The sequence below is a fragment of the Monodon monoceros genome, unplaced genomic scaffold (assembly GCF_005190385.1).
Source record: "Monodon monoceros isolate NGI ecotype Baffin Bay Population unplaced genomic scaffold, NGI_Narwhal_1 Super_Scaffold_5, whole genome shotgun sequence".
NCBI classification, from domain to species: domain Eukaryota; kingdom Metazoa; phylum Chordata; class Mammalia; order Artiodactyla; family Monodontidae; genus Monodon; species Monodon monoceros.
In genome coordinates, this window is record NW_021703782.1 from 95,638,889 (window position 1) to 95,656,658 (window position 17,770).

Below are 17,770 nucleotides of genomic sequence, written 5' to 3' on the forward strand. Positions count from 1 at the left end.
TGGTGATGACGCTGGTCCTGGTGTTGATGACGGTGGGGGTGGTGGTCCTGGTGGTGATGACGCTGGTCCTGGTGTTATTGATGACGACGCTGGTGGTGGTGCAGATGGTGTTGATGCTGACGGTCATTACAGCCAAGAAGAAAAGACGGTCTATTCTTCCTGTACAGCAAGGCAGAGAAGAAAGCTGTCTTACAAAACCTGGTCTGAAAGGGCTCTGACTGGGCTAGAGGTCCCACTGGCATCAAGAGGAACAAGGCTGGCATTTGAGGGGCCCCTGGGATCTCCCAGCATGTGGTGTAAACAGCCTAGTCTTTCCTTCAGCTCTTGCTGCCTGTCCCCTTTCCCAGTCCTCCTTGCAGACAGAGGGGCCCTGTAGTGAGACAGGTGGGGCGTGCAGCCCTGAGGAATAGTGGAAAATCCAAAAGACTTGGAAAGATAAATAGGCTCATGCAGATAGCATAAAAGTCCTTTTTCTGAACTCACGTCAGGTAAACCTCAACTGACAGAAACTTGTGCAACCACACCAAGACACTCCTACGGATGGATTAAATTAGCTCTCAAATAAACAGGGGGGAGGAATGGGCATCGAGTCCCTTGTGGATCCTAATTCTGATGTTTTCTACTACTTGAACCATTACCTAAGTGCCCCTCCAACATCCCTGAATTTTGGCCAGGAACAGACGTTCAGACCCAGAGATGGAAGTCTGGTTAAAGCTTCTCAGAGGATGAAAGCAGGTGATGCCCTCTGCTTCTGGCCCCCATGGCTGGGAAGCAGAGGGGCAAGAAAGTAGCTGAGCTGGAAGGAAAGGACACTAGAGTTCTCACTTTCCTTCACTTGGTCAATATGTATTTGTTTGCTGTGCTCCATCCTGGATCTGGGGGGAGACAGATGCCCTCTTACCTGTAGGAGTTAGTCCTGGGTTGACCATTTCTACATCATTTATCTCAGTGCTTCATCACAGCAAACCTATGACATTTTCAGTACCCATTTCACAGATGGGAAAACCTAACCTCAGAGTGGAAATTTCAAGTCAGATTTGCAACCATGTCTTTCATGCCTCATTGCTCAGTCTTTCCCATACATCACCTTTTTCTGTTTTAGGAGTGTCAACAGAGGCAGTAGGGGCTAAAGAGTAGATTTCACATTGTGAGACTGGTTGGCAGATCTTCAAGTTAAGTTGTTTGTCCAAGATCTTTAATTAATTCAATCTACACTAAACTGGTCCTCTAAACTAGATGCTCTGCTAGGCATCGTAAATGCTCTTCTGATGCTCTAGAAGAGAGGAGGACAGGTAAAGAAAATAATTGTCCCTTGGTAAAATCATCTCTATCTTGAAATGGATCCATTCATTTATAACATAAATATTTGCTGGTCATCTTCCTTGTACCAGGCACCATTCTAGGCATGGAAAACCCAAGGGTGAACCAGAGATGCTGTGGGGCAGAGAAGAAAGGTACCCAACCCAGCCAGATCTTGAAGTCACGGGATTCCAAGTTCACCAAGAAACCTAATTACACTTTTGCTCCCATATATGTCTGCCCTTGGGGAGAGAATGGGCTGGTCACATGGATTTTCCACATTCTAGCCCATGTGAACATTCATTTCTTAATTAAAATTAATCAACTGGCATTCAGCCAGCAGAGAGAGCCCTGATCATAGAGACTTCCAGGGCTGCTCCCTGGCACAGTCACCTGTCATCGCAAATCTAAGCATTTGCCTCCAGGTTATTTTAATTTGCTTTTATTTTATTTTTTTTAAGAAATCATTGTAATATGGCATGAAAAGTAAGGCATCTAGGGCAGAATAGAAAAAGGAGCTTCTAAGATTGTTATGTTAGCCCTAGTCCTGATGCTATTTTATATTCCTAGTTTTATTTTTATATATATATATATTTTTATAATTTATTTATTTATTTATCTTTGGCTGTGCTGGGTCTTCGTTTCTGTGCGAGGGCTTTCTTTAGTTGTGGCAAGCAGGGGCCACTCTTCATTGCGGTGCACGGGCCTCTCACTATCGCGGCCTCTCTCGTTGCGGAGCACAGGCTCCAGACGCGCAGGCTCAGTAGTTGTGGCTCACGGACCTAGTTGCTCTGTGGCATGTGGGATCTTCCCAGACCAGGGCTCGAACCCATGTCCCCTGCATTGGCAGGCAGATTCTCAACCACCGGGGAAGCCCTCTTCCTAGTTTTATTTATCTTTCTTTTTTCACCCACTTAAAAAGAAAGTATTGTGTTGGATTTTATGTTATGAGCTGCCTTAAATCCTTCCCAAAACAATTGCTTGGTTTCAAGTCTTGGTTCCTTTACTTAACAGCTATGGAGCTTGGGGAATTTATCCTCCTTATGATACAAGATTAATGCCCACCCCACTGCATGGTGGTGAGAAATAAATAAGGTAATGAATAAAGTAATTAGCACCATGAATGCACTCAATACATTTTAGTATAATAATAATTATTATTATTTTATTACGGGAGGCTATAAGTAAATACATATATGTATACCTTAAGCTCTGCCTTAGAGGGCTGGGAAATCACCACAAAGGAAGGTAGTCTTTTCTTTTTTTAATTCTAAGTTTATATATTATGTATTTCTTTTAAAATTTTTATTGGGGTGTAGTTGATTTACAATGTTGTGATAGTTTCAGGTGTACAGCAAAGTGAATCAGTTATACATACACATGTATCCACTCTTCTTTAGATTCTTTTCCCATATAGACCACGACAGAGTATTGAGGAAGGTAGTCTTGAACAGAAATGTAAAAGATAAGTAAAGATTCTCCAGGTGACAAGATGAGGAAGGGCTTTCAGTGAAGGAGAACGGCAGGAACAAAGTCACAGAGATACGAGTGTGGGCGACCTCAGGAACTGGGAGCCTAGCCCGCACGGGCTGGTGGCAGGTGGATGCAGAAAGGGTTCTCTGCATCTCCAGGGTTCCGAACCAAAGGTTATTTCATGCATCCTCCAGGCCACTGCTCTCAAACTGTAATGCGTATCAGCATCACCTGGGAGGCTTGTTTTTACAATGCAGAGTCCCAGGCCCTGGCCTCAGAGATTCGGACTCTTTAGACCCAAGGCGGCGCTGAAGAATCTGCCTTTTCCGTGTGCCCCCATGTGATCGTGATTAGAGTGGTCCTTAGCACCTACTTTGGGAAGCCCTGTTCCACACCATTCTTCCATGTTCCTGCTGTAGCCACACACACACGCACGTGCACGCACACCGGCACGTGCACACACTCACGTGTGCACACATGTGCACTCTACCCTTCCTCCTTCCTCCCACCTTATCCCCGACTCTGTCCGTGGGGCAGACGTCAGCCAGGAATTTTCTGAAGTGCCTTTCTGATCATGTCTCGGTCCCCCAATTCTCCTTCTCCTCAGCCCTTCTTCCTGCCAGGGAAATACAGAATCGTGACACCTACGGTGAACACAAAACATTATTTTAGTCTTATGGATCCTGTTATTGCAGGTACCTGGGCAAATTCTCCGTGGAAATGCCAGGGTGAGGCCAGCACTTGGAAGATCCAAGAAGAGGGGCGGGTGGTTGAATGTGGTGCCAGCCCCAAACCCGTCTGACCTCTTTCTCCGTCTCACTGCAGAGAGTTGTCTGCACAGCTGGTCTGAAGTGGTATCCTCACCCTGCTCTGATTCACTGTGTCAAAGGCTGTGAGGTGAGTCCCTCAAAATGGTGCTACAGCCATGGCTGTTATTGTTACGTTAATCATGACTTCCATTTACTGTACCTACTAAGTGCTATAAATATCCCTTTAACAGACTGCTCGGGCAGGGATCGGCAGTCCCACTTTATAGGTCATGGAAATGATGCACAGAGATATCAACAAACACCCTCCAACATACATTGAATGGCTAACAGAGTCGGGATTCCAAGCCAGGTGTTTCTGGCTCCGCAGCCTGTGTTCAACATAATATTGCTTCTGTAAGGGAGGTTGGGAGGGACGAGGCCATATTCATTTAGCAGCTACAATATGCCCGGCATTTTACCAACATTGCCTTATTTAACTCTTACAGAACCACATGAGGCAGTTTCTGTTTTTTCATTTCTACTTTTCCTGCAACCGTTAATTGCAGATCATTTCCTTCTGCCATATGTCTTTGTCATTCACGCGTTCTTCAACTCCAGAGGTAATTTGGACACCTTAGACTCAACCACTGAGCTGAAGGTGGAAGATCCCCTCTGACCCTTCAGTTCTCTCACTTGGCAGTGGAACCATTCCTTGGAACTTGGCATTTTGGAGCTCTGTCCCTGGGTATCAGTGACAAGCTTGGGGAGGGGCAGGGCCAGGGCACTTGGCATGTCACCTGTGTTCTCAAGGGCATGCTACTGTCCATGGAACTCAGAGACATTCTGTGCACCCCTATGCCCCCTGTGAATCTTTTCAGCTGGCATGGAAAGGAGGTCCCAAATCACATCCAGGTGGATGTCCAAATCTCTGTAGTGCCCCCAGGGCCCCCTCAGGAAAATCCAGGTGAAAAGGACTAGATTGTGCTCTAGAAAACTTTGTATTTGATGAAATTCTTAAACTGTCACAACCAGACTGTTCTTCTAGATGATGGGGAAACTGACACCCAGCCAGCAGCCGGGTCTAACATTTGATAGAATGCCAACTGGCACAGCTCTTAATGCCATCTACCGTCCTCATTTGTTGTGTAGACTGGAAAAAGAGGGCCAGAAGGGGGATGCACTGGCCCAAGGTTACCACCGCACAGCATACCAGACACAGAGCCAGAGCGTGAACCCAAGTCTCCTGACTTCCAGGCCCGTGATTTCTCTCCTCCACTAGGCCACCTTCTGCCCATGAACCGTCCCCTGACCTGTAAATGTCACTGGGTCACATTTCTTTCTGTGTATTGCTTAGGGAGTCCCCAGGGGCATCTTCTCAGGGCACAGGACACTGCAGTCTTTAAAAACTCCCGTTCTCTCAAGATTCAGCAGGAGCGACAAAACCAAAGCCAAGGACCTGAGGCAGCTGCTTCCTTACATCTCTCTGGATCAGTCCAGGATTTCAGAAAAAGGAAGCTTGGATTACCTGGGCACTCGTTCTGCTGAGTCGGCGGTCTGGGCAACCAGTGTGACAGCGGAATTCAATCCCTTCTTTGACTCAGCACTGAGGCCTAAGAGACCCACACCTGTCAGGCTCTGAGCTCTGCCAGGGATGCTTATCGCCTTTGCCCTTGCAGGTGCCCCCTCGTCTCCTTTCCTGCTTAACTTAGAGCTGATAGTTTCTCTCTTATCTGGGGCTGAAAAGTATGCTTAGAAGAGATACAACTGCTGGGTCCAGGGAGGAGCCATCAGCCTGGAATGTCTGCAGGAGCCAAGATTGATAAAGGGTCTTGGGGCCCTTTAGGCCCCTGCTCTCTGCCCCAAGCTGTGTTCAAAGTAGTCATTTACTTACTTGTTCATCAAAGCTTCACTGGGTGCCTGGTATGTGCCCAGCACTACCCTAGGTACTGAGAGTACAATGGTTTTAGTCAAGTGAAAACAGTACTGTGTTCTCCCTGACTCACGTGGATATCTTCTTGCCCTTCATCCATCCATCTGCCCATCATTTTACTAGATAAACATTTAAGGAAGATACGTTTAATAAAGTTTTGCTCAAATTGCCAGCATTTTGCTAAGAAGTCTAAGATATAAAAATGGATGACGTACGTTCCCTGTCCATAAGGAACTTACAGTGTAGTAACAGAGATACGGTTAAAGAAGAATTCTAAACTGATATACCAAGAGGTATAACCAAAGCGGGTTTAAGAAGCTGCAGAAGCACATGGCCTCTCGGGGGTTGTAGGGAAGACATTTTGGAGGGGTGATGTTTGAACTAGATCTTGAAGGATGAATTGTTTTCCAAAACACACTATTAGTAGAAGCAGCGGCATAAGAAATACCAGAGACGGGAGCAATCTCTAGGTTGTAGAGCTTTTCACATGTTATTCTCTCCCTCTAGAAAGTCTCCCTTCTCCACCCCCCACCTAATTAACTCCCACTCATCATGTCAGCTGAAACGTCGTCTCCTCAGGGACTTCTCATGGAGTTCTCTCATTAGGTCAAATCCTTCTACTCTTAACAGCATCACATACCTTTCCTCTATAACTCTTATTGGAGTTGAAATTGGCCAGTAGGATAAGTGATCATGTGAATAAAGTCTGCCTCCTTACTAGAGTGTAAGGTCTTAAAGTAGCAGGAGCTCTGTCTATATTGACTCACTATTACATCCTTTTTTTTTTTTTTTTTTTTAGTACAATGTATAACACATAGTAGGCATTCCGTAGATAGGGTTAAATAGAAGGTGGATGGACAGATGGGAGGATGGATGCATGGATGTGGCAGCAGGAAAGGGTACACAGAAGAAAGCAGCTAGTAATGAGACTGGAGATATTTTTCAGTGACCAAGTAAAAAAAGAATCTTTTTTATTTTTCTTCTTCCTCTTCTTCTCCAGCTACTCCTTTACCAAGCCAGTTCCTGTTATTTTTAAAAAGAAGGACATTTGGTTTCCTTTATTAGTCTTTATATGTAATGTGAGAAAGAACTTAGGGAACAGAGCCCACAGACAAATCTTCTAAGGCCCAGAAAGAGCAAAGGGTTTTATCCTCTAGTTGTTTGTGCCTCTCTGCTTTAAGACGCATGTGGTAATGTATTCATGATGGCAGTCAGGCGGCAGAGTCACACCTGTGCTCACAGCCATGTGCGTGTGTACCCACAGTTGAGTACGGCTCTCTCTCTGTTCTTGGCTCTGCCTTGCTAAAATCTTTTTTAGACCCTAATAGGGCAGTGATGAAATAGCATCATGAGTTGGGGGCACAAACACTGTGAATTTGGAGCATAGATGCAAGAGACGGGGATGCCACATAGGATGGACTCCTTGTGAACTTGGCTCTCCCCATAAAAAACCCACAAAAGGGTTTTTCACGGGAGCCCACAAAAAGTCGACGAGCCACTGAGCATTAGAGACCCCCAACCCGAACTTTAATCAAAGGGGCTTCAGTTTCATCTGCTTTTTATATTAAAGGGTTACACAGCATTACCTTTGATGAGGGGAGGGGCATGTTCATTGCTTTGAGAAATCAGTGGTCTAATTCTGCCTCTTTATTTCACCACTGTGAGTCCTGAGACCCAGAGAAGATAAGCCACTTAGTCAAAATTACCAAGTAACGAACCAGTGGCTGAGGTTTGGAAGACTAGAACCCAGGTTTTCTAGAGCCCTGCCAACTGCCTTTCCACTACACCAGTACGATTACGATCTGTCCCTAAAACATCTTTAAAAGCCAAGTTGTGCCCAGCATTAAACTCCAAGGCGGCTGGGAGACAGAGACGGACGGGATATTGGCCTTGTCTTTGAGGAGCTCACAGTCTTGCACCAACTACAGGTTCACAAGCTGTAGAAGACAGCGTGCTAAGTGTTCAGGTGGGAAATGCAAGTGCTGGGGGGTTGCAGAGACCCCTGACTTTCCCCTAAGATGACTCTGGGTTCAGATCAGTAATAATTTTACTCCATCCTCTTTTCCTCATCTTTCAAGCATCACAGAGTTGGAGGAACACAGGGAAGAAAAGAAAGAAATCAACATACGCTAGGTATAGTCTAGAAGGGTAAAAATAAATGAGAAACCAACTTAGATTGAAATCACTACTCTGCCTCTGCCAGTTGCTCTTGGCCAAGTCCCTTTCTTGCTCTGAGCCTCAGGGTCTTCATGTGTGAAGTGGGAAGAGCAATGCCTACCTTACTTGTTTTATTTGAGAACAAAAGGAGAAAGCAAACATGGAAAGTGTGTGACATCGAGTACATCTGTACTGTGTTAGAGAAGCAAGCACCCATAATCATACACCAACATCATGCCAAGTTCCCAGTGATTCTTACGTTCAGTCTTTACAATTCTTGAGTAGTTTACATTCAGCTTCCTAATATATTTGCATATATATTTATTGTAAATTATGTTTGTAGTTACCTGCTACCAGGAAAAGTGGGGGAAAGGGGGCTCAAATTTTCATACCATTTCCTCAAGTGAAATGAGCCCCCTGCTTCAGGAGGGCATAGTGGTCTATCTTGCTGCCTTTGCATACCCAGCATATAAGAGTATGTCTCCTAGCATAACCATAGTTTGGTTGGGAAAAACTTGGCTAGATAAGAGCCTTTAAAAATGGTAGAAGTGAGCTTCCCTGGTGGCGCAGTGGTTAAGAATCCGCCTGCCAATGCAGGGGACACGGGTTCGAGCCCTGGTCCGGAAAGATCCCACATGCCGCAGAGCAACTAAGCCCGTGCGCCACAGCTACTGAGCCTGAGCTCTAGAGCCCGTGAGCCACAACTACCAAAGCCCGTGCTCCTAGAGCCCGTGCTCTGCAACAAGAGAAGCCCGCATGCAGCAACGAAGACCCAACACAGCCAAAAAAAAAAAAAGTTAGGACTGGTAGTTTGTCCAAAAGGGTATAGGGATTTGAAGCCAGGTAGGCTGACTGTGGAGGTTTGTGAGAAGATGAGATACAGCTAAATATCTACAGAGGCCAGCCCCCGTTTACTCCAGCATGCTAACCAGGCCTCCTTTCCTTCCTGCCTCTCTCCTCATGTACAGCCCTTCATGGGAGACAATTACTGTGATGCCATCAACAACCGAGCTTTCTGCAACTATGACGGTGGGGATTGCTGCGCTTCTACGGTGAAAACCAAAAAGGTAGGCCAGTGTGCCCCCCTCTGCAGCCACCTATGCAGGCCTCTCCAGCTTACTGGTCCAGGATCACCCCTACGTGCTGGACAACCCATTGCCCTGGTTGTGTCAGCACTCACCTACAAGCTTTATTGTATTACGTTCCATTGTATTTTTCATTCTTTTAGTCAGTAGTTGAGCTAGTATCATGTGCTAATCCCTGAACTAGATGTGGAGGTTCATGGATGATCTTTGTAGATGTAGTCCCTTTTCCTCAAAGCTTAGAGTCAGCTATGGAAGCAGACAAACTAAAGTGCAATACTTTTTAAAGGAAAGGACAGAGTTCTCTGAGGGCCCAGGCAAAGGGTTGGAGAAAGCTCTGCAGAGGGATCTGCATCAATGCTGAAACTTGAGGTATGAGGAGAAGGGGCAGACAGGTGGCCAGGAAAAGTGTCTGGGGCAGGAGACCGGCATGTAAAATCCTAGAGAGAACACACATGTTCAGGGGGTATGGCTAAAGTCTAGGGGAAGAGGGAAGATGGGACACTCCCAGTGAGGTCAGTTATGGCCTTTAAGCATTTGATAATCTCTTCTGTTGTTTACACCTGTAGAATTAGGGGGTGTGGTCTTGGTTGCCATTGTCTTCCTTAGGGTATTAGGATGTTACAGGAGTGATTCAAGTATTTATAGTGAAACTGGAACATCCAGCTGAGATGCATTCCACCCACCCACAGAAGAGTGGCAACCTCTGCTTTCCTCCTGATGAGAGCTGGGACCAGAGTTTGGGGCCCGAGCCGAGAGTTCGGAGAGAGGTGGCCAACCTGGCCAATGTGAGTTCAAAAGTGTTTCCTGTGACAAATGAGCTCACGGGGAGCTACTTCTTCTTTTCTTTTCTTTTCTTTTCACATCTTTATTGGAGTATAATTGCTTTACAATGTTCTGTTAGTTTCTGCTGTATAACAAAGTGAATCAGCTATACGTATACATATATCCCCATATCCCCTCCCTGTTGCGTCTCCCTCCCACCCTCCCTATCCCACCCCTCTAGGCGGTTACAAAGCACTGAGCTGATCTCCCTGTGCTACGAGGCTGCTTCTCACTAGCTATCTATTTTACATTTGGTAGTGTGTATATGTCCATGCCACTCTCTCACTTTGTCTCAGCTTACCCTTCCCCCGCCCCATGTCCTCAAGTCCATTCTCAAGTAAGTCTGTGTCTTTATTCCTGTCATGCCCCTAGGTTCTTCAGGACCTTTTTTTTTTTTTTTTTTTTTTTAGATTCCATATATATGTGTTAGCATACGGTATTTGTTTTCCTCTTTCTGACTTACTTCACTCTGAATGACAGACTCTAGGTCCACCCACCTCACTACAAATGACTCAATTTCGTTTCTTTTTATGGCTGAGTAATATTCCACTGTATATATGCACCACATCTTCCTTATCCATTCATCTGTCGATGGACACTTAGGTTGCTTCCATGTCCTGGCTATTGTAAATAGAGCTGCGATGAACATTGTGGTACATGACTCTTTTTGAATTATGGTTTTCTCAGGGTATATGCCCAGTAGTGGGATTGATGGGTTGTATGGTAGTTCTATTTTTAGTTTTTTAAGGAACCTCAGTACTGTTCTCCGTAGTGGCTGTATTAACTTACATTCCCACCAACAGTGCAAGAGGATTCCCTTTTCTCCACACCCTCTCCAGCATTTATTGTTTGTAGATTTTTGATGATGGCCATTCTGACTGGTGTGAGGTGATACCTCATTGTAGTTTTGATCTGCATTTCTCTAATGATTAGTGATGTCGAGCATCCTTTCATGTGTTTGCTGGCAAGCTATATCTTCTTTGGAGAAATGTCTGTTTAGGTCTTCTGCCTCCTTTCGGATTGGGTTGTTTGTTTTTTGATATTGAGCTGCATGAGCTGCTTGTACATTTTGGAGATTAATCCTTTGTCAGTTGCTTCATTTGCAAATATTTTCTCCCATTCTGAGGGTTGTCTTTTCGTCTTGTTTATGGTTTCCTTTGCTGTGCAAAAGCTTTTAAGTTTCATTGGTCCCATTTATTTATTTTTGTTTTTATTTCCATTTCTCTGGGAGGTGGGTCAAAAAGGATCTTGCTGTGATTTATGTCATAGAGTGTTCTGCCAGTGTTTCCCTTTAAGGCTTTTATAGTGTCTGGCCTTACATTTAGGTCTTTAATCCATTTTGAGTTTATTTTTGTATGTGGTGTTAGGGCATGTTCTCATTTCATTCTTTTATGTGTAGCTGTCCAGTTTTCCCAGCATCACTTATTGAAGAGTCTGTCTTTTCTCCATTGTATACTCTTGCCTCCTTTACCAAAATTAAGGTGACTATATGTGCATCGGTTTATCTCTGGGCTTTCTATACTGTTCCATTGATCTATATTTCTGTTTTTGTGCCAGTACTATACTGTCTTGATTACTGTGGCTTTGTAGTATAGTCTGAAGTCCGGGAGCCTGATTCCTCCAGCTCTGTTTTTCTTGCTCAAGATTGCTTTTGCTATTCGGGGTCTTTTGTGTTTCCATACAAATTGTGAGACTTTTTGTTCTAGTTCTGTGAAAAATGCCACTGGTAGTTTGATAAGGATTGCATTGAATCCGTAGATTGCTTTGGGTAGTACAGTCATTTTCACAATGTTGATTCTTCCACTCCAAGAACATGGTATATCTCTCCATCTGTTTGTATCATCCTTAATTTCTTTCATCAGTATCTTATTGTTTTCTGCATACAGGTTTTTTGTCTCCTTAGGTAGGTTTATTCCTAGGTATTTTATTCTTTTTGCATTGGTAAATGCAAGTGTTTCCTTAATTTCTCTTTCAGATTTTTCATCATTAGTGTATAGGAATGCAAGAGATTTCTGTGCATTAATTCTGTATCCTGCTACTTTACCAAATTCACTGATTAGCTCTAGTAGTTTTCTGGTAGCATCTTTAGGAATCTCCACGTATAGTACCATGTCATCTGCAAACAGTTATAGCTTTACTTCTTCTTTTCTGATTTGGATTCCTTTTATTTCTTTTTCTTCTCTGATTGCTCTGGCTGAAAGTTCCAAAACTGTGTTGAATAATAGTGGTGAGAGTGGACAACCTTGTCTTGTTCCTGGTCTTAGTGGAAATGGTTTCAGTTTTTCACCATTGAGGACGATGTTGGCTGTGGGTTTGTCATATATGGCCTTTATTATGTTGAGGTAAGTTCCCTCTATGCCTACTTTCTGGAGGGTTTTTATCATAAATGGGTGTTGAATTTTGTAGAAAGCTTTTTCTGCATCTATTGAGATGACCATATGGTTTTTCTCCTTCAGTTTTTTAATATGGTTTATCACATTGATTGATTTGCGTATATTGAAGAATCCCTGCATTCCTGGCATAAACCCCACTTGATCATGTGTATGATCCTTTTAATGTGCTGTTGGATTCTGTTTGCTAGTATTTTGTTGAGGATTTTTGCATCTATGTTCATCAGTGATATTGGCCTATAGTTTTCTTTCTTTGTGACATCTTTCTCTGGTTTTGGTATCAGGGTGATGGTGGCCTCGTAGAATCAGTTTGGGAGAGATCCTCCCTCTGCTATATTTTGGAAGAGTTTGAGAAGGATAGGTGTTAGCTCTTCTCTAAATGTTTGATAGAATTTGCCTGTGAAGCCATCTGGTCCTGGGCTTTTGTTTGTTGGAAGATTTTGAATCACAGTCTCAATTTCAGTGCTTGGGATTGGTCTGTTTATATTTTCTATTTCTTCTCGGTTCACTCTCAGAATGTTGTGCTTTTCTAAGACTTTGTCCATTTCTTCCTGGTGTCCATTTTATTGGCATATAGTTGCTTGTAGTAATCTCTCATGATCCTTTGTATTTCTGCAGTGTCAGTTGTTACTTCTCCTTTTTCATTTCTAATTCTATTGATTTGAGTCTTCTCCCTTTTTTTCTTGATGAGTCTGGCTAATGGTTTATCAATTTTGTTTATCTTCTCAAAGAACCAGCTTTTAGTTTTATCGATCTTTGCTATTGTTTCCTTCATTTCTTTTTCATTTATTTATGATGTGATCTTTATGATTTCTTTCCTTCTGCTAACTTTGGGTTTTATTTGCTTTCTCTAATTGCTTTAGGTGGAAGGTTAGTTTGTTTATTTGAGATGTTTGTTTCTTGAGGTAGGATTGTACTGCTATACACTTCCCTGTTAGAACTGCTTTTGCTGCATCCCATAGGTTTTGGGGCATTGTGTTTTCATTGTCATTTGTTTTTAGGTATTTTTTGATTTCCTCTTTGATTTCTTCCATGATCTCTTGGTTATGTAGTAGTGTATTGTTTAGCCTCCATGTGTTTGCATTTTTTACAGGTGTTTTCCTTTAATCGATATCTAGTCTCATAGTGTTGTGGTCAGAAAAGATATTTGATACAATTTCAATTTTCTTAAATTTACCAAGTCTTGATTTGTGACCCAAGATGTGATCTATCCTGGAGAATGTTCCATGAGCACTTGAGAAGAAAGCGTATTCTGTTGGTTTTGGATGGAATGTCCTTTAAATATCAATTAAGTCCATCTTATTTAATGTACCATTTAAAGCTTGTGTTTCTTTATTTATTTCATTTTGGATCATCTGTCCATTGGTGAAATTGGGGTGTTAAAGTCCCCTACTATGATTGTGTTACTGTCGATTTCTCCCTTTTATGGCTGTTAGCATTTGCCTTATGTATTGAGGTGCTCCTGTGTTGGGTGGATAAATATTTACAATTGTTATGTCTTCTTCTTGGATTGATCCCTTGATCATTATGTAGTGTCCTTCTTTGTCTCTTGTAATAGTCTCTATTTTTTAAAGTCTATCTTGTCTGATATGAGAATTGCTACTCCAGCTTTCTTTTATTTTCCATTTGCATGGACTATCTTTTTCCATCACCTCACTTTCAGTCTGTATGTTTCCCTAGGTCTGAAGTGGGTCTCCTGTAGACAGCATATATATGGGTCTTGTTTTTGTACCCATTCAGCAAGCCTGTGTCTTTTGGTTGGAGCATTTAATCCATTTACATTTAAGGTAGTTATCATATGTATGTTCCTATTACTATTTTCTTAATTGTTTTGGGTTTGTTATTGTAGGTCTTTTCCTCCTCTTGTGTTTCCTGCCTGTAGAAGTTCCTTTAACATTTGTTGTAAAGCTGGTTTGGTGGTGCTGAATTCTCTTAACTTCTGCTTGTCTGTAAAGGTTTTAATTTCTCTGTCGAATCTGAATGAGATCCTTGCTGGGTAGAGTAATCTTGGTCGTAGGTTTTTCCCTATCATCTCTTTAAATATGTCCTGCTACTCCCTTCTGGCTTGCAGAGTTTCTGCTGAAAGATCAGCTGTTAACCTTATGGGGATGCCCTTGTATGTTTTTTGTTGTTTTTCCTTTGCTGCTTTTAATATTTTTTCTTTGTATTTAATTTTTGATAGTTAGTTAGATTAATATGTGTCTTGGCGTGTTTCTCCTTGGATTTATCCTATATGGGACTCTCTGTGCTTCCTGCCCCCGATTGACTATTTCCTTTCCCATATTTGGGATTTTCAACTATAATCTCTTCTAATATTTTCAGTCCCTTTCTTTTTCTCTTCTTCTTCTGGGACCCCTATAATTCGAATGTTGGTGCGTGTAATGTTGTCCCTGAAGTCTCTGAGACTGTTCTCAATTCTTTCATTCTTTTTTCTTTATTCTGCTTGTGTTAGTTATTTCCACTATTTTATCTTCCAGGTCACTTATCCGTTCTTCTGCCTCAGTTATTCTGCTGTTGATTCCTTCTAGAGAATTTTTAATTTCATTTATTGTGTTGTTCATCATTGTTTGTTTGCTCCCTAGTTCTTCTAGGTCTTTGGTTAAACGTTTCTTGTATTTTCTCCATTCTATTTCCAAGATTTTGGGTCATCTTTACTATCATTCCTCTGAATTCTTTTTCAGGTAGACTGCCTCTTTCTTCTTCATTTGTTTGGTCTGGTGGGTTTTTATCTTGCTCCTTCATCTGCTGTGTGTTTCTCTGTCTTCTCATTTTGCTTAACTTACTGTGTTTGGGGTCTCCTTTTCACAGGCTGCAGGTTTGTAGTTCCCATTGTTTATGGTGTCTGCCCCCAGTGAGTAAGGTTAGTTTCAGTGGGTTGTGTAGGCTTCCTGGTGGAGGGGACTGGTGCCTGTGCTCTGGTAGGTGAGGCTGGATCTTTTCTTTGTGGTGGGCAGGACTGCATCCGGTGGTGTGTTTTGGGGTGTCTGTGATCTTATTATGATTTTAGGCAGCCTCTCTGCTAATCGGTGGAGTTGTGTTCCTGTGTTACTAGTTGTTTGGCGTACGGTGTCCAGCAGTGTAGCTTGCTGGTCGTTGAGTGGAGCTGGGTCTTAGCGTTGAGATGGAGATCTCTGGGAGAGCTTTCACCATTTGATATTATGTGGAGCCAGGAGGTCTCTGGTGGACCAATGTCCCGAACTTGGCTCTCCCACCTCAGAGCCACAGGCCTGAGCACCAAGACCTTGTCAGTCACACGGCTCAAGCACCAAGACCCAGTCAGCCACACAGCTTAGAAGAAAAGGGAGAAAAAAAGAAAAAGAAAAAAATAAATACAATAAAATAAAATAAAAAAGTTATTAAAATAAAAACTATTTAAAATTATTAAAAGTTAAAAAGTAATAAAAAAAAGAAAGAGCAACCAAACCAAAAAACAAATCCAAAAATGATAACAAGTGCTAAAAAGTATACAAAAAAACACACAAAAAAACAACGGACAGATAGAATCCTAGGACAAATGGTAGAAGCAAAGCTGTACAGACAAAATCACACAAAGAAGCATACACATACACACTCACAAAAAGAGAAAAAGGGAAAAAAAATATATATATATATATATAAAGGAGGAAGAGAGCAACCAAATCAGTAAACAAAGCTACCAATGATAATAAACTCTAAATACCAAACTAAGACAAATGTAAAACCAGAAACAAATTAGATGCAGAAAGCAAACCCCAAGTCTACAGTAGCTCCCAAAGTCCACTGCCTCAGTTTTGGGAGATTCGTTGTCTATTCAGATATTCCAGAGATGCAGGGTACGTCAAGTTGATTGTGGAGATATAATCCACTGCTCCTGAGGCTGCTGGGAGAGATTTCCGTTTCTCTTGTTTGTTCGCACAGTTCCTGGGGTTCAGCTTTGGATTTGGCCCCGCCTCTGCATGTAGGTCGCAGGAGGGCGTCTGTTCTTTCCTCAGACAGGAAGGGGTTAAAGGAGCCGCTGATTCGGGGGCTCTCGCTCACTCAGGCCGCGGGGAGGGAGGGGTACGGAATGCGGGGCGAGCCTGCGGCGGCAGAGGCTGGCGTGCTGTTGCACCAGCCTGAGGCGCACCTTGTGTTCTCGCGGGGAAGTTGTCCCTGGATCACAGGACCCTGGCAGTGGCGGGCTGCACAGGCTCCCAGGAGGGGAGGTGTGGATAGTGACCTGTGCTCGCACACAGGCTTCTTGGTGGCGGCAGCAGCAGCCTTAGCGTCTCATGCCCGTCTCTGGGGTCTGCGCTGATAGCCGCGGCTCGTGCCCGTCTCTGGAGCTCGTTTAGGTGGTGCTCTGAGCCCCCTCTCCTCGCGCACCCTGAAACAATGGTCTCTTGCCTCTTCGGCAGGTCCAGACTTTTTCCTGGACTCCCTCCCGGCTAGCCGTGGCGCACTAGCCCCTTCAGGCTGTGTTCATGCAGCCAACTGCAGTCCTCTCCCTGGGATCTGACCTCTGAAGCCCAAGCCTCAGCTCCCAGCCTCCGCCCACCCTGGCGGGTGAGCAGACAAGCCTCTCGGGCTAGTGAGTGCTAGTCGGTACCGATCCTCTGTGCAGGAATCTCTCTGCTTTGCCCTTTGCACCCCGTTGCTGCGCTCCCCTCTGTGGCTCCGAAGCTTCCCCCCCCCACCCCATCCCCCCGCTCCCCGCCTCCACCAGTGAGGGGGCTTCCTAGTGTGTGGAAACTTTTCCTCCTTCACAGCTCCCTCCCAGTGGTACAGGTCCTGTCCCTATTCTTTTGTCTCTTTTTCTTTTTTCTTTTGCCCTACCCAGGTACGTGGGGAGTTTCTTGCCTTTTGGGAAGTCTGAGGTCTTCTGCCAGCATTCAGTAGGTGTTCTGTAGGAGTTGTTCCACATGTAGATGTATTTCTGATGTATTTGTGGGGAGGAAGGTGATCTTCACGTCTTACTTCTCCATCATCTTGAAGGTCTCTGAACTATTTCTATTTTTATATTCATATATATTCTAAGCTGAAAAAACATTTGATCTTTTCTCTCATTTTAAAGAGGGGAAACTGGTTTTGAGATGTGAAGGGCAAAGAATCACAGTCATTTTGGCTATAGAGCTCTGTGATGATCGAGTCCAAACTTTTCGTTTCCTTAATGGGGGCTCTGAGGCCCGTAAAGGAGGAATGATTTGTCCAAGGTAGCAAAGTGAATGATAGAAATAGAGCAAGGTTCCTGGCTTCCTATCCTAGTCCCTTTGTACTGTAGCGTCCTTAAGAGAATTTGTTCCTTCAAGAAAGATGCTCTGATTCTAAAATACAGGGGTGAACAGGGCAAGACCCAAGAAACACACTCAAATCGGAGAACTGTTACTGTATCTCCTGGTTGGCTCCAGGCTTCTTTAGTTGCATTTTTTGCTGTACGTAGTTAGTATACTTAGTATATGGTTGTGATGTACAATAATTTATGTAATCATTTATCTCCAACTTTGATTTTAACTTTTAAGTTATTTCATTTTCTCACAATGATAATGATGCTGATGAACATCTTTACACGGAAATATTTTATAGCTGTAATTATTCATTTATAACTGATTCTTGGAATTAACATGAGTAGGATAAAAGGTGTGAGCATTTTCGTAATATTTTAATTTTATTGACAAGGTTGATTTACAAGGTTGTATTAGTTTCAGGTGTACAGCAAAGCAATTCAGTTATACATATACATATATTCATTCTTTTTTAGATTTTCTCATATACGTTATCACAGAATATTGCATAGAGTTCCCTGTGCTATACAGTAGGTCCTTGTTGGTTATCTACCTTATATATAGTAATGTGTGTGTGTTCATCCCAAGCTCCTGATTTATCCCTCCCCCCCCACATTTCACCTTT

The 17,770-nt window shown here is 43.3% G+C and overlaps 1 protein-coding gene across 1 annotated transcript in view; it reads left to right on the plus strand.

Moving 5' to 3' along the window:
• Positions 1-17,770, plus strand: part of PAPPA (pappalysin 1) — a 253,443-nt gene that overhangs the window by 217,962 nt on the left and 17,711 nt on the right. Inside the window, exons 21-22 of the mRNA XM_029203474.1 lie at positions 3,598-3,669; positions 8,577-8,675. Of these exons, the coding sequence (XP_029059307.1) occupies positions 3,598-3,669; positions 8,577-8,675 (171 nt within the window). The remainder of the gene's footprint in view (positions 1-3,597; positions 3,670-8,576; positions 8,676-17,770) is intronic.